At 55.4% G+C, this 22,319-nt stretch overlaps 1 protein-coding gene across 1 annotated transcript; it reads right to left on the bottom strand.

Annotated features, from left to right (window-relative positions):
• Positions 1-330: 330 nt before the first annotated feature.
• On the bottom strand, positions 331-10,077 carry KLF11 (KLF transcription factor 11). The gene is given in 5 exon segments (XM_081157165.1): positions 331-3,090; positions 3,093-3,332; positions 6,069-7,032; positions 8,250-8,519; positions 9,899-10,077. Coding segments are annotated over 5 exon segments (1,551 nt in total). The 5' UTR covers positions 9,941-10,077; the 3' UTR covers positions 331-3,055.
• Between the last annotated feature and the right edge of the window lie 12,242 nt (positions 10,078-22,319).

The following is a 22,319-nucleotide window of genomic DNA, read 5'->3' as shown; positions in this document are numbered from 1 at the left end:
AGGGGAGTGCTGCACAACAGAAACCATGCAGAGCACCCACTGTGTGCTAGGTCGGCCTCAGGCCTTCTCCCTGCTGCTTGGTGTTGCTCCTGAGCCTGAGCCTCCTGTTCTGGAGCTGAGGGTGGAACCTGCTCACGGACAGGGAGGATCATGGCTTAAATAAAGGGAGAAAACGTCTCGACGTGCCAGTGAGCCCCACCCCATCTGCTAGCAGACATTCTGCATTTTTCTGATGGGCTCTGCATCAGAGGTGTTTCCATGCCCAGGGAGTTGGTGCTCAATTGTGCCCCTCGAGGAGGCCAACCTCAGGCCTGCTGGCCCTGTGAGTGAACTCCGTGGCTTCAAGGGCCCCTGCAGCTGCCAAAGCCAAGATCCCACTGTCTTTTGGGGCCCAGAGGCATGTGTGGACATAACTAAGCTCCCTCTGTGGTACTTTGGTGGGGGTGTCCCTCAGTAGAGCCATCTGGGCACCTCATGTCACTGTTCTTAATTTCCACACACAGAGCCATCTCCCCCAGGTTCAGACACTGAGCCAGGTCCTGTTCTGCCAGGACCAGACCCAACGTCAGAGTGGCTAACACAGAAGCTGCCTCTTCACACCTTTCTTTCAGAAAGAACCTCCCACAGAACCTAAAAGGTGCCCTGAGTGCAGAACAGAACCCAGGAAACAAAGAAGAGGCTTAGACTGGGCCAACAGACAATGGATTTTGTAGATTATTTTCTGAAAAGTCACTGGGTACACTGTGGGACAGATAAATGACACGGGACACAAGTCCAGTTTGCAAATCTGGAGTTTTATACTATCCAAAGAAAGAAGTTACATCACACATATTCACTTAAATAATTAAGTCCAGGTCTGTTACATAAAACATTTCCAAAACATTTAAAATTTTATTGAAATTACTTAAAAGGCTCAAAGTCAACAAGGGTCAAGCAAAACTGCTCAGGGAGTAAAGTGCACTGGGGGACCGGCCACACGGGGGCGCTCTGCTCCGATGCTCAGAGCCCCGGGCCAGCTGAGGGGCTCCATGCGGAACGAACCACAGGGTTCTGGTTCTCAGGACAGAATTCTTCAGACGAAAGTGTTTCAGGGGACAAACAGAAGGCAAAAAAAAAAAAAGTTTGCTTACAGACAAGGCATTTCTAAATCTAATCAGGAAATGGAGGTGTAAATTAAAGCCACGTGTAACACATCTATCCTTTAGACATGATGCTGCTCAGAGAATGAAACTCAATGTGACGGGCAACCACATACCCAAAGACCTTGTATTACCCACCACAGTGGTAGGACTAACATTAAGAAAAACACCCGAATGGAATGCCAGCTATGGCATGCACAGGGAAATGTTTATGCTGATTTAAGGTACGACTGGGAGAGAGAAAGGACCAGGCAGTGAGGAAACACCAGCTGTATATACCTAATTGCTGCTCTGATGCACGGCTGTGCTATGTCTCATGACCAGGAGGCATACTACACAGAGCAAGTGTCCAAAAAGCAGGGAAGCCTCCCGAACACACAGCCAGCGCCCACAGATGGCATGTCAGTCACCAGTTCTCACTAAAGGGCAACTCAATGGTATCAACCAATGAATGACCAGGTGATGACTATCAGACTTAAAAGACCTGAAATCAGAACCTAATTCTATTTATTCAATATTTTACCTTACCATCACCTTAATAAAGGTAAATGCCAATACCTAAGAGGCAAAGACAAACTCTAAACACATACGGCACAATGAAAACCACCCGTGTTCCTTCCACGTGTTCTGCTGCCCGGATTCCCGGTGCTGCCCAAGAGCAGCCGCGGTGGAGCCAGGGCCTGTGCTCCCACAGCTTCAGCGTGGTGCCCACGGCCTATTTCCTATCAGGCTGCGAAACACCCCATTCCAAGTAGTTTTCTGTTTGATCAAAACAATTTCCTTCAAACAACGTGAATGAAAGGGCAGCTGGGGAGTGTCAGTGCCATTTAGCATAACTTGCATTTCCTCCAGTTCTTAATAAAGGAGTCAGAACACTGGGGCTGGGCCGCCTGCATGTACACTTGGCTTCCGAGTACAAACCACAACGCTGTACTTGGTGGGAAGTTCCTCCCACCAACAAAGCCATTCCTTTTCCTCTAAGCTGCTCTGCCCACAAAATACTATGGATGAAGCCACAGTAAAAGAAGTCAACTGACACTGACAGAGCAACTGGGCCTGAGAGCTTACATTGTCTTTTTTTATTTTGGTGTTTGAGGTACAAACAGGAAACTGCAAAAGGTGTTTTCTCAGCGGAGCAGACACTGATCCTACAGAGGCTCCCTGAACACAGGGTGTCTGTCTACCGAGTGTTTTTAAGTTGTGCTCTGGGTACATCTTCCAAAAGTCACACCACGGACACAGGTGGCTAGTTCTGCTGAACCAGAATTTTAAGTCCTTGGGCTACAGCTGTGAAGGAACGGCTGCCTGGAATATCCCTTGAGAATGTTACGAAGAAGCTGATTGCAGAGTTTCTCCCCATTTCTTTAAGAGACCCTATCAACCCAGTTCTGACTCTAAAAAATTCTTGCATCCAAAAGGCTTGATTGCAAACGTGATTTTTTTTTTCTTCTGGCTGAATAATGTTCCAAGGTTATTGAAAGTAGGGTTATTATAAAAGCATTAAACATTGAAAAGAAGACTGTAAAATAAATCATCTATCTAGAAATTGGTGATCTGAGTACCAACAATATAAACCTTTTCATAAAAAACAGTATAAAGTCATACCCTGTCTCATTTCTACAAAATATGAATAGAAAGGCTGTAAAAACCCAGATTTTGTAAAATTTATTGCCGAAATGTTTGTTTGAATGCTGGTGATTTAGATCGTCCAATTTTTTCCATTTCCTTAAAAAACTTCTGAAACTGTAAAAGACACTGAACTGGGGTGGGGTAGATTCTCAACCAAAGAAGAACAGTTAACATACTTTCATCAGAATCAGCCTCTCCTTTTCCCTCGGCCCCGAGACGATGATCCTGGGAGAGAGAACCTGAAAGAAGTCCTTTAAAGTTCCACGGGCAACGCCGCGGCCAGCAGTTCAGGCAGAGGCGGGCATGCGGCCGGCGGGCACCGGGGCTTCTCTGCGGAGGCGATTCTGTTCAGCTTGCCGTCTGCCTGCCAGCCGGGGGGCTTCTTGGTGGTGACGTGGCGCCGGGTGTGCTTCGTCAGGTGGTCACTGCGCATGAAGCGCCGGTCACACACGGGGCACGCGAACCTCTTCTCCCCAGTGTGAGTCCTGCGGTGGCGGGACAGCTCGTCGGAACGGGCGAACTTTTTGTCACAGCCGTCCCAGCTGCAGCTGAAAGGCTTCTCCCCTGACAGCAAGAAAACACGTGTTAAAGAAAACGTCAATACCCGGCACCTACCAGACAGGCTAATCCTACCGGGAATCACACCAGAAACCTTTTGATGCATGGACGACGCCCAGCCAGCTGAGCCACACCGGCCAGGGCTCACAAGTCTTTTATTTAATTTTTTTTAACTATACTTTATGGATTTCAGAGAGAGGAAGGGAGAGTGAGGGAGAGAGATAGAAACATCAATGGTGAGAGAGTCGTCACTGATCGGCTGCCTCCTGCACGCCCCAAACTGGGGACTGAGCCCCACAACCCGGGCATGTGCCCTGACCAGGAATCGAACTGCTATCTCCTGGATTCTAGGTTGATGCTCCAACACAGAACCACGCCCGGCCGGGCTTACAACAGTCTTTTTGAAACCACTGTAAGGAAAAGGGCCTGAACTGCATGGATTTCACAGACCCCATGCTGTAGGCATAAGGATGCCCACATGTTCCCAGGAACCCACCGCGCTGTTGGCAGCACACCAGGATGGCCAGGTGCTGGACAGAGAGGAGCCACCGTTGGGCATGGGATTTATAAAGTGCCCCATCTGTTTTGGACATTTCAGAAATGGAGCTTTTGCTCTCTCTACCTCCTTCTAAATTTAAAAATTTCAGGTTGGTAGAAATATATGAAAAACTATCTTATCTAAGGTACAATTACCCAAAATTTCTACTTCTTATGAAAATTCCAGTTCAGTGTTATAAAAGAGCATAAGAAGTTGATTCCTCAAACCTGTATGGCCAGTTAAGTTGAAGCATACCTTGGGAAACCTGAAAAGAACCTGTTCGATCGCCGTGCTTTACGCCACCCTGTCAGTGTTTCTGCCAAGGGAGGCAGACTGAATGAACAGTGAACCTCATCCCACTGCCACCCCAAATCTGGAATCTGTGCTTGGATGTGACCAGAGGGTCACCTCCGTCGTCTCAGTGGAAAGGAGAACTCGCCGAGTCGGGGAGCCCCTCAGAGGGGCCGGTCCACTCCGACAAGCTGCGGCAGCCGCCTGTGGCACCACCTGCGGCACCAGCCACCAGCCACCACTTACCAGCGTTAGGCCCTCAAGTTAGACACCAAGAGTGCACATCCAGACAGCCAAGAACATAAGAAACTAAACCACAAAGGAAAAATGAGGTGGGAGACACAGTAACCACCAGGGTCAAGGGAAGGTGAGGTCAGGGAACGCTCGCAAGAAGGACGCTGGGAAGGCCTCAAAGGGTCTCAGAGACAGGAGGCGGGTAACGGGCCGGAAGGTGGACCTGGAGAGAGCGGGTCGGGGGAGCAGGTGCGGGGGGCCAGGTTGGGAGCCTTCACCTGAGGCGCGCAGAGCGGAGGACAGAGCTCCCTTTGCCGCGACCTCCGCGTCAGGCTCGGCGTCACCCCCAAGCGGGAGGCCCCCACTAGGGCGGCAGTGTGCCCGAGAAACCGCTCTGCCTCGGCTCCCTCCCGTCCAGCCTTCCAACCCTATTCCACTATTCACTGGGGTCCCCAGGCCACTAGCAGGTACTCTGGGGGGGGGGGGGTTTCAGGATCGAGAGTTCATGAAGCACATCTTCACTGCACAGCCTGTGGCCTCTTACGTGCTGAGGTGTGTGTATCTGTGTGAACCCTGAAAGGCGAGTTTAACTGCTTAACCACAGGACCCTTCAAAACAATACGACAGGACGCTAGCTCAGGGGACACGAGTGCCGCAGGACACCTGAAACACTCTCCCCAACCAACTGAAGCAGAAACTACTAGATGCCCTCAGACCTGTCACACACCGTGGTAGCCACCATCCCATGGAGCTACGCAAACATGAACTTAAACGAAAACGTAAAATTCAGTTTCTTAGTCACACTGTTCATATTTGAAGTGGCTGTGGCTAGCAGCCACCCTAAGGGACAGATAAGATTTCCATCATCACAGAAAACTACTGAACACAGCTGATTAGATGGTAAAGAGATCGCTAGGTCATTACACTTTCTTGTGTGACTTCTCCTTCTGAATTAAAAACTACATATCCCCAAAAGAAAACTATATTCCTCTACATTTCAAATACTCCAGAATTCATATTTTTGCACCCTTTTTTAAAAATTCTCACCCATGGATATTTTCCCCATTGCTTTTTCAGGGAGGGAGGGAGGGAGGGAGGGAGACAAAGAGAAACATCGATGTGAGAGACACATCCATTGGTTGCCTCCTGCACCCCCCCCACCTGGGCTGGGGATCAAGCCTGCAACTGAGGAATGTGCCCCTGACTGGAATCAAACCGAAGCGATGAACACTGGGGCCAGGGCAAGAGGCAAAGTTTGCCAGAGCAAACCTTTCCACACTTTGGAGAGACCTCTCCCCGTAGTAAATCTAAGTCCCACTGACGTTTACTGAATGGCGGTGCACATCTTCTAAAATGCAAAGAGAGAACAAGACGTCCACGGCAATGTGAAGGAAAGGGGCAACGAAAGCATCACCCTAAAAGCCTATCTCAGGGTCACAATCACAGACCTGTACTACATTTTGCGTGAGCGGATGCCATGTTCTAGAAAAACCAGACTGCTGTACTAACGTTAACGCCGATCTCTGCAGCCCGTGAAGGCTTTGCAGAGCCAGAGGACAACAGTCCATTTCCACCTCCTCCAGTGGTTCTCATGCTTCCCTCCCACTTAAAGAAAGCTCAGGTGTGTTTCCCAACCACGGGATCTGACGTCCCCAATGCCCTGCTGCCTTGGCGCTTACCTGTGTGGGTGCGGAGGTGAGCCTTGAGGTGGGAACTTTTGAAGTAGGTTTTCCGGCAGCCTGGGAAATTGCAGACATAGTTCCTCCTTCGGGAAAAGTCTACCTGAGGGGCACAGTTGTGACTGGAGGCGATGAACACTGGGGCCGGGGCAAGAGGCAACAGCCTGGTATTCCCAGCAGCCATGACACCTGCCGGTGAGCAGGAGGTGGGCTGGGGGAGTGCCCCCTGGGGCAGGACCAGCATCACAGCTCCCTGAGGCACAGATGGTCCCATGAACACAGGCTGGGGCACTGGAGCAGTGTGGGGTAGAATGGGTGTGACAGTCCCAGAAGGTACGTGGGGAGGGGGCTTCAAAAAAGCCGGTAACACGCCACTTTGCCCAGTCACAGGGATCATTTGGCAAAGGACAGGGGGACTGGGGACGGGCACAGAAATCAGAGGGGTGGCTTTCCCTGGCAAGTCATTTTCATAATTCTTTGGTGAGCAGGTTTGAATTGCAACTGGCCAAGCTGCCTGCTGGCCTTTGTCAGGGGGAATCAGGTCACCAGGCTTATTCGAGCAAGGTGGACAGGACGCTGAGCTCACGTTGAGTAAACTGTTCGTGAGGTGTGTGTCCTGCAAAGTTTCCGTATGTCCCAGAAACGGGGCTTCTCCTTCTCTGTCCTCTGAAAGTTGTCCTTGAGTCTGGGTGGCAGGAATGTGGCCAGGAGCAGTACTCCCCACTGTGTGGTGGATGACACTGGTTGCCATAGCCCTGCAGGGGGCGCCAGAGGCTGGCCCCAGCAGCTCTGGCTTCAAACCAGGCAGGCTCCTCTCCTCCCTCCTGCTCAGCATGTTGGCTGCCCCAGCAGAGGCTGGGGGGATGGCCACGACCATGTGTGCTTTGGAATCAGTTACTTGGGAAAGAACAAGTGTCCTCGTAGATGGCTCCATGAGATCAGGACTCTGAGGAGGAGTCATGCACTTGGGGAAAAAAAAATACCATGTTAAAAAGGTTGTTTTGGTTAAATTTTAAAAGGCTCTTACTTTGATCATGTTGCCCCCAACGCCTTTAAAAAGAAGTATCTAGGAAAAACTAGTCTAAGCGTGCTCACAACAGTGGATTCTCAGGCTGCATAAGGACCTTTACTTTCTAGTCTTCTGTCCCTTTTCTGACCTCTCCCAAACCTATCCATCTGCTTGGCTGTAAGGTCAGTGCCGCTCCTGGGCCTGCACCATTACTGAAATGAGCAATTTAAGCATTAGGACTACAGATGAGAAGACAAATTTACACTTAAAATGAGTGTAAATAATTTTAGATTCTCAAAAAAAAAAAAAAAAAATTTTTTTTTTTTAAATTCCAGAGGTCTCATTTAATACACACTTAGCCACTGCCTACAAGATGAGGCAAGATGAACTTATCAGAAAAATCCCCAAAAGGCCATGCTCTAACCAGCAGTCTGCCTAAACCAAACCTCTCTGTATGTCCCCAACAATTCCTACTTATTTTCAGCCTCCCCGTGGAAGAACCCAATGCCAAGTACTCTGGCAGCCAGGCCAGTACTTGTACAATCCTCTCTCCAAGTGGTTTTCCAGTCTCCTTCCAGTGCAAACTTCCAGCCCAGGACAATTAGCTTATGATTTTCACTTCTGTTAACAACAGACATCTCTCAACTTCTCCAAGCTAAGAAGCAGTTTCTCCCAGCAACTTCATAGCTATAATAAGTTAAGAAGATAAAAAACCAACACTGGCAGTCAACTTAACACAAGTAAGAAGTTGGCTGCCACAGGGAGGCAAAGAGGCCAGTATTTCCACCCACCTAACTTAGGGTGTATGTGCCAAAGCACAGGCTCTCCCCAGCTGCCACCCACATATCCTGATCCTGGGCTCCGTCATCTGGGGGAACCTCGCCCCCTCCCTGCAATTCACCAGGGAGATGAATACATTTCTGCTTTCTCCAAACCACCTGTAGGTTTTGTCCTATGGACATTTTAAGCCTGTGGCTGCAGGCTACGCTCAATCAATGGAAAGATCATGTTTCCAAAAGATAAAAGTTTCACCCTTAGGTCCTCCACAAGGTGAGGCTATAAACTTGCTCGCCAGCATCCCAGGGAATCCACCCATGAGTCCCTCAGCCCAGCACATTTACTGAAGGTATGCTAGCCACTGCACAGAAACACTCCTCGCCCCCATCTCTTACCAGAGTCGACAGAGAATGGAAGTCCTTTTGTAGCTCCGGTGTAGCTTCGTCCACATGCATAGCGGTGGCGACATCCCCGGAGTCAGACACAGGTGTGAGGGGTCGTATCTTTAACAGGTCACCTGTCTGGGATCTCTGGCCCCAGGAGCTCATGCAAACAAGAGCCTCGACAGCTTCGATATCATTCTGCTCCAGGACGCTGCACGTAGACCTTTCGCTGTCATGCCGCTTCCTCTCCAGGATGGACTCACATATGTCCACGATGTCAACCTGGAGGCGACACAACGGGGTCTCAGTCCGGGAGAAACACGAAGGGGCGAGCGGACACGCATACCTGGAGCCTGCATCACACACGTACCACACACAACAAGCTCTGTTCTGGGAAAAGACGTCAACGGAACGCTGGCGACAGTTTTGCTTTTATGCCAGTGTTCTAAAGAGGGAGGAAGGAAGGAAGATGACGGGACGTGGCTGGCAGGCAGTTTCCACGGAAAACCCTGACTCTTAAAAAAAAGTTATTGATACGAAATTCACATTCTTCTTTGGTAAATGATTAAAAAGACGTCAACTCCAGAGATGTGAGCCAGAGAGGCTAGTCACGCCCCGGGAGGCGCGGACACCACCCCATCCCAGCTTTCGGCTGGCGGAGATGAGAGCACGGCTCCTCTGAGTTGGCAAGACCCCCTGGAGAGCGTCCCTAGGGATGAATTTTGTGCAGTTCTCGGGACCATTCCCCACGGCCCGTCAAGCAGAACTTCGGGGAAGGGGGAGGCTCAGCTTCGTGGGCCCCTTGGAGGGAAAGCCTTGCTCCCCAGTCTCAGGAACATCGTCCCTCCTCCATCCCACGAGGCTGGCGGGGGCGGGGTGCGAGGAAGCGTTTGTAGGTCCGTCAGGACCCTACCAGGCGACTGTCCTCCCAGGTGTCGCATCGCACTGGCGCTTTCTCAGGCGGGAAGTACCCCAGGCTCTCCCCAAAGGCACCAAGAGTCTACAGAGACGCGCGTGTCCACCTAGCGTGCGGGGGCGTCCCACCCGCCTGTCCCGCTCAGGGTCCCCACCGGGCACCCAGGTAGCGAGGCGGCCTTTACAAGCGTCCCCCTGGCCCAGCTTCTGCCGGGTCCTAGGACACACCGGAGCCACAGGCGCGGGGCTGCCACGTGCTCCGCCGCCGCACGGCTCCCGCACCCCCTCCCCGACCCTCGGCGGGCGAGGGAGAGACGCCGCGTGCAGCTCAGCCAGCAGCCTCCGCGCGCCCCTCGGGCCTCGACGGCGGGAGACCCGCGAAGGAGGAAGGAGCCCGGGGCCCCACCGCGTGCGCCTTCCCGCCAGCCCACGCCCCGCCCCGCGCGTTCCCGCCAGACGCTCCCCGCCCAGCGGCCGCCCGCCCAGGGCCGGTGACGTCACCGCCTGGAAATAGCCGGCGGGGCAGCGCCGCTGCGGGGGCGCGGAGCGAAGCTGCGGTGGGACGGCGCGGGGCGCACCCCCCGCCGGGCCCGCGCGGCCGCCCCTCCCGGCTCCGCAGCCCGTCCGGGCCCCCAAAGGTGCGGCCGTAGCGAGGCCCCGCGCGCCCCCCGCCCGCCTTCGCGCTCTGGCCCCGCAAAGGCGGCGCGGCCCCGCCTCGCCTCTGGCTCCGCCGGGCGGCCACTCACCACGCGCGCCTCGCCGGGACCCACGGAGGCCGGCGTGAGCATGGTGCCCGCAGCCCCGACGCAACAAAGCGACGGCGGGGCGGCTGCTCGGGGCGCGGCGGCGGCTGCACGCGCGTGGCCGGGGCAGCCTCCGCGACCCGCGCTGCAGAGACCCGCACGCGCCTCCGCCCTCCCGCCGGCTGTGCCCCGGCGCGGCCCTCTCGGCGCGGGAGGGGCGGGGCGCCCGCCGAGGGCGCGGCCGCGGGGCGGGGCGAGCAGGCGAACCCAAACACGCCGCGCCCCCGGGGCGGGGCCGGGGCTCGCCAGCCAATCCGCGCGGGCCCGCGCCCTGCCGGCCAATGGGCGCCGCGGGGAGCCGCGTGATCAAAGCCCGGCCGCGGCGCGGGGCGGGGGGCGGGGCGCGGCACGTGTTTGGGTTGCGCGGAGGGGCGGGGCCTCGGGGCCTGGAAAGTAGGGGAAAGGTCCTGGCGGCCGCGTGGGCCGCGCGGGCGGCGGGGGCGGCGCCGCGGCCCAGGAAGACCCGGTCGGGGGCGCGCGGGCCGGGGCGCGCCCCGCGTTTAAAGGGGCCGCCGCCAGGCACCCGGAGGCCCCGACCCCGCGCTGCCAGCGCGCTCTGGTTTCCATTAGGGCCTGGCCTGTCGGAGCTGGGGGGCCGCTGGCCGGCTGCAGCCCCCCGCCCCTGCTGCCCCCCGCGCGCCCCGAGTTCCCTGGCCTGCGTCTCTCGCACCCCGCCCCGGGCAGCTGCGGGCCGCAGCTCCCACTCCTCAGGGAGGCCAGGGGCAGCCGAGGCAGGCGTTCACCCGAAAGATGCCCAGCCCCCGGGAAGCGTGCCCCCCGGGCAGTCCTCGGCCTGCAGGAGAGGGATCCCCAGGACCCCTCCTTCTCCCCCCGCCCGTGTTGAGAAGGCAGCAGGTGGGGCCCGGGCTCTGCCCACAGCTGGTTCCCACGGCCTGCGCTGCCTGGGCACCAGGGCCGAGCAGACTGGCCCCCAGCGTCCTTCCATCTCCCGCTCGGGCCTCCACCGCCCTCCGATGACCCGCAGCTGCGGCGTCTTCAGTTGTTTGTTCATTGGCTCCGCCGCAGGGAACCCTCCCAAGGTCAGGGCACGTGTTTCATGCGGGAAACCCGCAGGGCCCAGCTCACAGTAGCTATTGGCCGAATGAGTGCGTAAGGGTGAGCGCCTACGGGGCCCCCCACTTCGCTATCCTGCAGACACCTCTAATTCAGTGTCCGTGAATCTAAACTCGACCCGAATCTGGATTTCTCACCTCCAGCTACCCCAGAATCCAAGGGTCATCTTTGACTCCTCCCTTTTCTGCACCTGCTTCCTTCTGCCAGTTATTTCATGCCCTTCTTTTTCCTGAGTATCCTTCAAACTATTAACTTCTCTGTCACCCACTCATGCCTCCTTCATCCGGGCTACCACCCTCTCTCGCCTGAATTATCACCATTGTCTCCCAACAGGTATCCCTACTTCCAGCCTCACCACGTGCAGTGTGCCCCTCATCTCACTGCCAGAATGGTCTTCCGGAAGTAGAGATGGTATCAAACCCACATTCAAGCCCTCGATTGGAACTCAGACAGCTCTGGGACCGGGGACTGAACCTTGCTGCTTGGGCAGGAATCCATGACTGGGCCACAAAATCCCAGGCAGTGCCTCCTGCATCATTTCCAACCTGTTTTCCAAATACAGAACCCTTGGCACATGGTGCTCATTCCTTCTGTGCAGAACACCCCAACCCTTCTCCAAGTTGACTCTGTAAGACCACAGTGCGACTCCTCCAGGAAGCCTTCCCTGACTCCCAGACAGCAGGGCCACTCAGCAGAGCACAGGGCTTTGAAGTCGGACCTCGATCCAAATCCCAGTTCTGCCAGTGTGGCCAGGTTGAGGCTGGCTATGTCTCGATCCAAATCCCAGTTCTGCCAATGTGGCCAAGTCGAGGCTGGCCGAGTCTCACTCCTATAGAACAGGAGGCAGTAGCAGCTCCCCAGGAGTCTGGTGCCCGAGCTTCTCTCGCTTTGGTTTCTGTTTCTGCTCCCTGCACAGCAACAATACCTGGAAACTTGGGAGCAGGCTGTCTCAGGGCTCTGCAGGCATAAGGCCCTGTTTTCACATCTAGCCCATGTTCCAGGCAGGCAGGCAGACAGACAGTTCTTCACTCATGCTGGTCTGTCCTCCACCTTCCCCCATGTCTACCCAGATACCACTTTTCCATGAAGCCTTCCTATACACCCCCCCCCCCAGGCTGTGGTTGCTGCCAAATCCTGGCTCTGGTTCTATAATTGGAGGGATATTGCTGGGTTTCTAAACTAAAGACAGTTACTCAGAGACATTGCTGAGGCTGTCACCAGCCCCAGGAGCCACAGACTTGAAGTCAGAGCAAGGAGTGGCAGGCAGACTGGACACGGACATGGACACATAACTCCTATATAACGTAGATGCCCCCAGCTAGGCTGCCACCACTTGCTCGTGTCCTTCCAGAGGGAGCCTATGTCACATACTGTGGCACAGGATAGTGTTCTGTGCACCTTCTGAGTCTTGCTCGCTGACTTTATATGTAACAGCTCGGTGGCTGTTATGTATCAGTACACAAAAGTCAGCCTCGGGCTCTGCAATGGTTAAACATTATTTCTTTACATGGATGCATGGATGGGCCCTCATTTATTTAACCACGCTTGCTTATGTCACCAAGGGGCTCATGCTGTTTCTGGTTTGCCAGGACATGGTGTCCACGCATCGTTTGTCTGCATGGAATTGCTAGGTCAACTGCTCTTGTATTTTCTTACTTTATTTCATTTTTTGTTTTTTGGTACATTTCAATTGAAGTATAGGATAGATACAGGGAAGTGCACAACTCCTTGGGCTTTCACAGGGCAAACACACTTGTCACCAGCCCCAAGATCGAGGAGCAGAATACCGGCAGAATCCTGTAGCCCCTCCACAACACCCTTCCACCACCTTCTCACACCATAGGTTACTCTTGCACGCGTTGAAACTTGTGCAAAGGGAATTATATAGCGCCTTCTCTTTCAGGCCTGGCACGTGGTTGCATTTAGTTGGAATTCATTTATTCCTGTTGCAGTAGGACACGGAGAACACACAGTGGCCATCAGGACTGTTTCCAGCCTGGGGCTGTTATGAATAAAGAGCAGTGAAAGTTCTGATACAGGGGTATGTGCATTTCTAATTTAGAAAGATTCTCAAATTGCCCTCCAAACGTGCTTTTGTGCCCATTTATCTCGCCAGCGGTGGGCTACAAAGCCAGTTCCCTCTTTCTTCGCTCATGCGGGCTTTTTGTTGTTGTTTACTCAAGAATCGTCATATATGTAAAAGCCATCTTGATTTTTTCTGTGAACTTTGGAAGGAATTTGAAGTGACAGTACAGCAACCTGAGCATGTTTACATGCTGAAGGGAAGGGGTCGGTGGAGAAAAAGCATATGGGGGGAGAGGCCGGTGGTGGAGAGAGGTTGGGAAGTGTGTGTTGGGGGTGGGGGCACACACAGGGGCCGGCCTGTGCCGGAGGAAGGCCCTCCTTTATCAGAGAACCGGGAGGGAAGAGAAGATGCCTGCAGATCCAGGAAGATTCTGGGACAGAGAGCAGAGAAGGCCAGGTGCTCGCGTGTGATCCACCTTCTAGGTGACGTGGGAGGACAACCTTGTCACCTGGGGAGGTGGGAAAGGTCTCAGCCAGGGAGGGTGATAGTGATTGCCCCCCACACTGAGGACCCACTCAGAGTGTTGGCATCACAAGAGGACTGGGTTCTTGTCCTTGCTCCTGGTATTAAAGTGCTGGGTCACCCGGGGCAGGGCTATTTGTCATTGTCGAGCCGCAATTTTCTGACCTGTAAAATGGAGTTGGATTAGCTTTGTGATTCTAATCAATCCTGAACTATGATCAAGTTACTTTTTTCTTTCTCTTTTTTTTCTTTTTTTAATTCTCACCCAAGGATACTTTGTCCATTGCTTTTCAAAGAGAGTGGAAGCGGGAGAGAGAGAGACAGAGAGGGAGGGAGAGGGAGGGAGAGAGAGAGAAACATTGACTGGTTGCCTCCCGCACACCCGAGACCGGAGCCAGGGATCAAGTCTGCAACATAGGTACATGCCCTTGGCTGGAATCAAACCCAGAGCCCTTCCGTCCTGGGGCTGACACTTTAACCACTGAGCCAAACTAATTAGGATGTGTGGTTTTTTTCTCTGAATGAGTAAAACAAGGACAAACAATGCATTTTGTCATGGAGTAAATACAATCCGTGGACTATCACTCACAGGTTATGTCCTAACTTTTTTCTTGTTAGGATGTCCCGTCTTTTATGAAAAGATGCTGACAGCAGATGGTACCTAACTTATGAAAATAAAGCACCGGCAACCCTGAGGCAGACCCCCAGATGTGTTCTGAAGTTCTGTGGTCAGTGAAAGGGCCGCATCTGGGACTCTCTGGACCAGATGTTTTTGGAGCTCGGTTCCATCTCTGATAACCACGGTTCTACGAGAGCTGCTCTTCCCACATGGAACTTGGAGGAGCTGATTTCAGGCCTCGTCAGAAACAGAAGGTCCATGCTGACCCCACTCTGCCTTGAGCCTGGCAGCTGCCAAGGGGAGAGGACCCACAGTGCAGACTCCTTCCTCCTCCAGACCCTCAGCACCTCTTCGGGGGCCCCAGACAGGCCTGCCCAGGCCTTTACAGCTCCTGAGCATTCAGTCTTTGGTTAGAGCCCAGCCGTAGAGCAGAGAGGAACAAAGGGAGGCTGGGGCTGCCCTCCTGCCCCGCCTGCCTGCCAGGCTGGGTGGGAGGGTCAGGGAGCGCCGGCATGGGAGGGAGAGCTGGCTGCCCACCAGGCCTGGGTCCAGCCCATCCTTCCTGCCTTTCTCTTTTTCCCTGGGTTGAGCTCACCAGGCTAGAAGCTGCACAAGGGCTAGATCTGCAATCTAAATGACCTGATAAATGGTTGACTAGTGGGCGTGTTAATGAATCACTGACCCACCAATCCCCCGGCAGTTAAGTGACTGATCTACCGACAGCCTGGCTGCCAGTATCCAGGCTCCTGTCTCCTCCTGGGGCACTGTCAGGGAAAGGGGGAGCAGAGGGGCTTGGAGGGGCAGTTGAAGCATGTCCAGAGCAAGCCATTCAAGTTACAGACGGAGAAACAAACCTAGTGCGTGCACACGGAGCCACCTGGCTCAGGAGAGAACTAATAACGATGCCTCTCCGATGTGTTTGTTACAAAGGAGGTTCATTCAGCTCAGCAGACATTCGTTAAACACCAAACGTGGCGCAAGAGTTGGAGGTGTTAGCCCTTCATCCCCTTTTAGCCTCTGATTTTCAGCCCATTTTACAGATGGAGAAACTGAGGTGAAGCAGCCTGTGCACCATCCTAGCTGGTGCTGGTGGAGCCAGGATCTGTCTCCAACTCAAGAGCATATGTGGGTCCCTGTGAGTGTGCCCAGGGCAGTGGGGAGCTGGGGCCACTCCCAGCAGAAACCAGTGGTCAGCTCTCTGTCCCTCCCAGGAAGGGTGGGAAGGAGGTGCTGCTTTTTCCCTGCTGCTGCTCCTTAGCACCCCCCCTCCCACCACCACCAACTTTGGCTTGGGGGCTGCAACTGCCTTCTCTCTGTGTGTGCGTCTCCAGGCCAGGGCACAGCCTCTCTGTGTGTTGTGTCTTCAGACCGTCCCAGAAGGAAACACAGGTTCTGTCTATGGGTCAGGCCCCCAGACTCAGGGGAGAGGGGCCATGTGGCCCTTAGCCTGTGATTTTTGCTGAAGGAAAGCCCTGGGACAGGGCCATGGGTATAGTGGGCCCCTGGAGGCTTCTCTAAGGGAACTGGTACTTGGCAGGGACTCTGGGCAGGAGAACCCATGATGCCAGGAAGGAGAGCCCTACTGTGTGCTCAGTGCTATGGGACCAGGGAGGAATATGACCAACTCTGACCTTCAGATCCTGCCATTTAGCAGGGGAGACTGAACCACAAATGAGGGGATGCTCTCATACCCAGGGCCACACTGCAGGCGCAGGTGCAGGGACACAGAGGAGGCCTGTCCACCCCTGCAGGCAGAGCTGCAGGGGGCCAGCTGGGATGGTGTCCACAGGAGATGCCACTGGAGCTGGTGTTAAGGGACAAGTAGGAGGTAGCCATGCAGAGAGTGGAGATGACATTTCAGGATTGAGGACACACCACCCACCTCTGCACACAGAGTGGGGGCCTGAGAGATTGAAATTAGCCCTGGAAAAGACGGTAAGAGCATCCACCCCAGCATCCAGTCCAGACAATGTGAACAGAGGCAGCAGCCCCGAGGGCGGGTTTAGATACACTGCCGGGCTAGCCCCGAGCTGCTGACGCCGTGCCACTTGCGGAGAGTCTGCACACTGGCATTTCTAGCAAGTTCCCAGACGTTGACACCACCAGTCCAGGGGTCATGCTGGGAACACGACTGGTTTAGTCTACATCCTGGTTTTGTGGAGAGAAACAGATACCGCAGACCAGAGGCAGCTTGTCCCAGTCACCGAGTCTGAGCCGAGAGACGCCTGGACCCCATACCGGCAGACGGCGCCCAACTCAGGGCCCTCCACCACCTTACAAGGCCCCTAGACCAGTGCCCAGAGCCACTGTCCTGAGATGAGCCCCAGAAGAAAGACTTTGGAGGCCAGTGGGGCATTGGGCCATGGCACCACTACCTGCTGGCCTGGGAGGGCAACCTTCCAAGTGTCCCAGTGGCCGCCCGGCCCTCTGCCTGGCCAAGCTGCTGTAACTGGTGAGCTGCCAGCCCAGCTTCCCCAGTGACCCAGTATGGAGCTGGAACCTGCCCAGCCGGGCAGCAGGGCCGGCCAGGCGGCAGCTCAAGGCGTTGGCAGAGTGGCCGGTGGAGATGTGTCTCGCCAGGGAACAAGTGTGGGCCCAGCAGGGGCCTGAGCGGGATCTGTTGGAAGCCTGCTCCTCACTCTCTGTGGTCCTACGCCGGCCAGTCCCCTGACTCGGCACAGAAATGGGTTTTAACCCTCAAAGATGCCAGCCCAGCTCAGAGTCGAGCACAGCAGGACCAGGGGGAGTCACCCAGCTCACCCTGAACAATATTAATGTGCAGTAATATGAACAGTATTAATATAAAGTAAACAATTAGTCATATTAGCCACTACATATTTAAACAGTGTGCCAGACACTGTTGACATACACGTTTTCCCACGGCTTCATCTAATTTTTACATAGACTTTGCATTGTAGGTATCATCGGCCATGTTACAGAGGGGGACACTGAGGACAGGTGGGGGGTAAGGAACCTGCCCAGATTGCACAGCTGCTCCCTACCCCACCCCGTGGCCTTGCTCACCAGTGGAAGCGTCAGGCCTGGGCCACCAAGTACCGATGTCGCAGACAACAGGGGGCTTTGGATTCCCTGGTTAGACCCTTAACCGGTGTTTTTGAGGCTGGTCCAATTGAAGATATTTTATATACTAATTTAAATAAGTTTTAACACTGCAAAAGTAGTTCATCCTCATTATAGAAAAGATATATGGAAAAGTACATACTGAGAAAGGAAAATTTTCTCTCTCCCCCTCTCCAGCCCTTCCCTCCTCTTTTCTCTCTCATCATATTCTGAGAAAGAAGTGAAAGTCTCCCCCTTTTCCATGTGCCTCCAAGGCAGATAACCCTGCCAGGCTCTCTGTGTGTAAACACACACATGCACACTGGATTCGGCTTTGCTTGGGTGTTGAGTCGCGCGTGTACACCCTGCAGTTTGCTCTGTCTACCCAGTATGTCTCGCCCAGGCCCAAGGACAGCCCTGGCCCATGAGTCTTACAGACCCTCCGGGAGCCCACGGAGCATCCTGAGTCCTTGGCGTCTTCAGCTCTTACATGGGAGGAACAGTTCCTCCCTGGCTGAGTTGTTCTAAGAACCAGAGACGGTGTTTCACAATACAAGGTGCTTCTAGGTAATCAAAGGGTCCCCTCCCGCAGCAGGGCTTTTTTGTTGTTGTTGTTGTTTAACTGGGCCCAATCTTCCACCCATGTCAGCCAGAGGTGTGTGAGTGTGTGTGTAATTTTATGCCTGGGAAGAGGGAGCAGCTGGGGCCTCACACTGTGGGGTGCACGGATAACCCCAGATGTGACCTGGGCAGGGGCAGGGGCTGGTGTCCCACAGGGAAGGGGGTGGCACCCCAAACTCTCGTCTAGGGCAGCACACTCTGTGCGGCCAGACTGGGTGGTCCCGGGCCTTCAGAGAGCACACTCCCCTGCAGCCAGGCCACACTCGCCCTGGGCTGCCCAGACGCTCAGGGCAAGGCTTGGAGACCATTCAAGTTCCCAAGGCTCCGCTTCCTGGCTCTCATCACAAAGCCCTGGGTGGAGAAGGAAGGGAGGGGATGAGAGTGTGGCAGGCCCAGCACATTCCTTGGGTGGGAGGAGGTGGGGAGGGCTCCTGGAAGCTGCTTGTCCCACAGGGGCCCAGGAGGGCTTTGTCTGCTACCCAGGAGCAGGAAGCTTCCCACCCCGGGGAAAAGGCCTCCTCAGGCCATGGGTGGACCTGGCCACAACTTCCCCTGCAGGGGGACACACCCAGGCTGATTGCCTCAGTAGCCAGTGCAGAGAGGGGAGAGCGGTCGTGGACAGAGGTTCCTCTCTGCCCCAGCCTCAGTTTCCGCTCCTGGGCTATGAGAGGGCGTTGTTAGTATGGGAGTGATGGGCTGGCAGAGTGCAGATAAAACGGCCCACATGGGCTTTAACCAGCCTCTGTTTTCCAGCAGCCGTCCCCTGGGCCCCAGAGGCCCTGGCAGCCCAGATCGGGGACTGGGGTTGGGTACTGAGATGGCCCAATTCATGTGTAGCGCCCACTCCTCATTTAGAGGACATGAAAGGGTTAAATGACCCCCACCCCTTTCAGAAAGTGGACATGGTACTCATTAATTCATTTCAACGGACCCTTGCTGGCCTGAGACAGCCAGCTTCCACTGCCCTCCTGGTACACAGTCTGGGGGAGGAAGGGGGACACACAGGTGACCGAACATTGGGGACAGGCCAGAGGAACAGTGCGGGGAGCGGGAACCCCAAGGTAGACAGACATAACTCCTGGCCACGTCTGAGCCGAGCTTCAAAGAGGAAAGGAAAAAGGAAACGGTGTGTGTGTGCACGTGTGTGCGCGCATGTGTGTGAGTGCATGGGTGTATGTGTGGGAGCACGTGTGTGCGTGCGCAAGTGTGCGTGCACATGCACATGCGTGCATGTGTGTGCGTGTGTGCGTGCGCGTGTGTTGGGGGAACAGCGATCCAGAGCAAAATGAGTGGATCACAAAGGCCTGGACGTGAGGGGCTGGGGGGCTTGGTCTCCACCCCCTGTCCAGGTTGGAGTTGGGCTAAAGGCTCGTTTACCAAGGGTCTTGCCCTCGTTCCCCTAGGAGAGTGAGTTGGGGCTTCAGACCATAGTCTTCAGTGTGTTTTTTCTCCTCTCCATTTATTTTTATTTTTTTCAGTTTGTAAGCTTTAGGGCACCGGTCCCTCTGAGACACCCCCTGTGGCCACGTCAGAGAAGTGTGGCCACTGCGACGGGTTCTCGGACTTCACACCCACACCCTCTAACCACTCTCAGTGTCAATCAAGATGCCGGGGGTGGAGCAAGGGGCCTGCATCCTGCGTTTTCACCCCAGTGCTCCTCTGTCTGTCCCAAACCGGCCGGTGGCCTGGTGGCCTCATTTGTGCTTTTCTATTCTCCCTCCTGGCCTGGTGGAGGCCCTTTGCTCTCAGCACTTGTGACAAGCCCCTCCCTCCGTCCCCTCGGGCTGAGTTAAGAAGCCAGCCCTCTGACTGTCCTGTCCTCTCCTTTTCTGCCTCCAGCAGCTTGGAGGCCCAGCCCTGGGCTCCCTCTTCCCTGGGCCCCGTCCACACCACACGAGCCAGTGTAGGTCAGCCTCGCGCTTGTATTTCCCTCCAGCGCCCCCCCTTCTTCCCCTGAATCCTTCCACATCCTTGCCCCCCCTTCAAGGTGGCAGCTCTGGGCCCATTGCTTGGGGAGACGGGTCGGGGTGCATCTTCCAAGCCCGCCATGGAGGGAAGAGAAACGGGCCCAAACTGTTCAAGGAGATAAGGCTGCCCTGCAACCCCATCTGCAGCACACAGATAGCGCCCAGCACCGCGGGGCGACCCGGCCTGAGGCTCCTCGGAGGCCTGCTGCACTCGTAGAGCCAGAGAAGGGCTCCTGTCTTGGCTGAGCGGCTGCGGCCAGGGCCTTGCACTACTGAGGTCCCCGCTCATGACACAGGGCTCTGAGCACCCCCAGTGTACTAGGCAGGGAGGGTCCCCCAGAGAAACAGAGCCAGTGGGATATGTGTGTGATATACATAGGTATGTATGTGTATATATACTTGTATATGTACGTGTGTGTGTATATATATATACACACATAGATCTGTATGTGTGTATATATGTTGCAGAAACCAATCCCAAGTCTTTTTATGTACATATATGAGATTAATATTATATATATATACAGAGAGAGGAGGGAGAGAGAGAGAGAGAGATTGATTGGAAGGAACTGACTAGCACAGTCATGGGGGCTGGTTAGGCACCTGGGAAATCCGCAGGGCCGGGGGCAGGCTGGCCCTCCTGGGCAGGACGGATGCCACAGCCCACAGGTGGAGTTTCTACTTCTTCAGAGACAACTCTGCTTTGCTCTTCAGGCCCTTCACTGGTTGGGCGAGGCCCAGCCACATCCTCGAGGGTGACCTTCACTTCCAGGCCCTGACTGTAGACGTTGACCACGTGGACAAAATCCCTTCCCAGCAACCCCTAGATTAGTGCATGACTGAGGACCTGGGCGAGAGCCTGGCCAAGCTAACAGGTAAAACTGACCATCACGCACAGGGGCCGGAACTCAAGCAGTGCTGGTGGGAACAGGCGAGAACCGGAGTCCCAGCCCTGGAGACCACCGCTTTCAGGTGCCACCAGCCTTGGCCACGCCATTGCCCTGTGGCGCCCTCACTGCTCTGGCGCCTTACTCTTCTGGCTGCCGTGGGGGGAGGGTGTTCCAGGGCTCCCTGGCCAGTCCCCAGGGCTTCACAGAGATGCATGCCTCTCCATTCAGGACTCAGGTGGAGGACTTCTGATTGAGCCCAGGGGCTGAGCTAAGGGACAGTACTGGGAGCTGTCCTCTGAGCAGCCCTTGCACTGTGGCCTTGGTTTTCCCAGAAGTGAGGAGCAGCTCTAGTCTGCAAGCCCAGGGTCCCGTCTCCACCCTTCAAAGGAAGAGACCAGAGCACAGGAGTGGCGCCAGCTCCAAAGTTCTTTCCCGCCGACAGCTGCCCTGGAGATAAGGCTGAGCCGAAACTCGAAACTCGCCCTGTGAGAGGGAATGCTTCCAGCCACACAGGCCCCCGCCCGGAGCTCACTCACCTTATCTGAGCAGCTGACCTTCAGTTTCTGCAGGTCATCACGAGCTGGAGGGCGGGCCGCCAGGTGGGGCTGGAGCTGACTGCGCACATCTCCCAATTCCATGTCCACTGATGTCAGGTCTCAGCTTGAAATCAGCCGTGATGGGGGTACTTACACCGCAGAGGCCAGCAGACCCTTCCTTTGGGTGGTTTGCTTGGAAGGGTCCGGCCTCCCCTCTGGTCTCTCCTCCGAGAGTTCACAGCACAGGAACCAACTCAGGGATTGGTCCCAGCTGTGAGGAGTCTGTGAGGGCAGGTTCCGCCACCTGGGTCCCTGTTACACCTCAGTTCTATGCCCCAGGTCTGTTCAACAGGTGTTGAACCAAGAAGCAAAGCAGCACGCACACACACCCACGTGCACGCGTGCACACGTATACATGCGCACACAGGTGTCCTGCAGTCTTCAGGTGGCCACGCCCTGAGTGCTCTTCTCAGGTACTGGGCAGCGCTCCATGGCCCCTAGCTTCCCAGGCTCAGGTGCAGCCCCATGGGAGTGGCCCAGAGCTCCCGGGCAGTGGGCCCTCAGACCCTCTCACACCCTCTCAGTGCTGCCCGGAGGCAGCTGCCGTCAAAAGGCAGGACTGGGGGTCACTAGATGCCCCTCAACGTGGGAGGGAGCTGGAAGGAAAACAGGAGCCTGCCAGGCCTCTGAGCGAGGGAGTGGGCCAGACCACCGCTATCGCGCGGGAACACTGCTCGGACGACAGGCTCCCCAAGAACAGAAGTGGAAGAAGGGAGTCAGCTACTGGGAGAGGGGTGGAAACTCGAAGGGACACCCTGTCTTCAGACAGCCAACGCCCCGAGGCTCTGCAGAGGGCTGCGGACGGCCAGCTCTGGTCGGCTGCCCTGCGGCGTGGGGCAGGCCGCTGAGCCTCTCTTCGTGGTGCGGGGGAGGCCCGGGGGCCGTGTCCACCTGGACCACCCTCCCTGCATGACCGAGCCCAAGCCCTGGGCAAACAGGCCGCCAGCATCACGAAGTGGAGGTAACGACCCTGCCCCCACACTTCACAG

The sequence above is a fragment of the Miniopterus schreibersii genome (assembly GCF_964146895.1).
Source record: "Miniopterus schreibersii genome assembly, chromosome: 13".
Classification (NCBI taxonomy): domain Eukaryota; kingdom Metazoa; phylum Chordata; class Mammalia; order Chiroptera; family Miniopteridae; genus Miniopterus; species Miniopterus schreibersii.
This window is presented reverse-complemented; position numbering and strand designations above follow the sequence as displayed.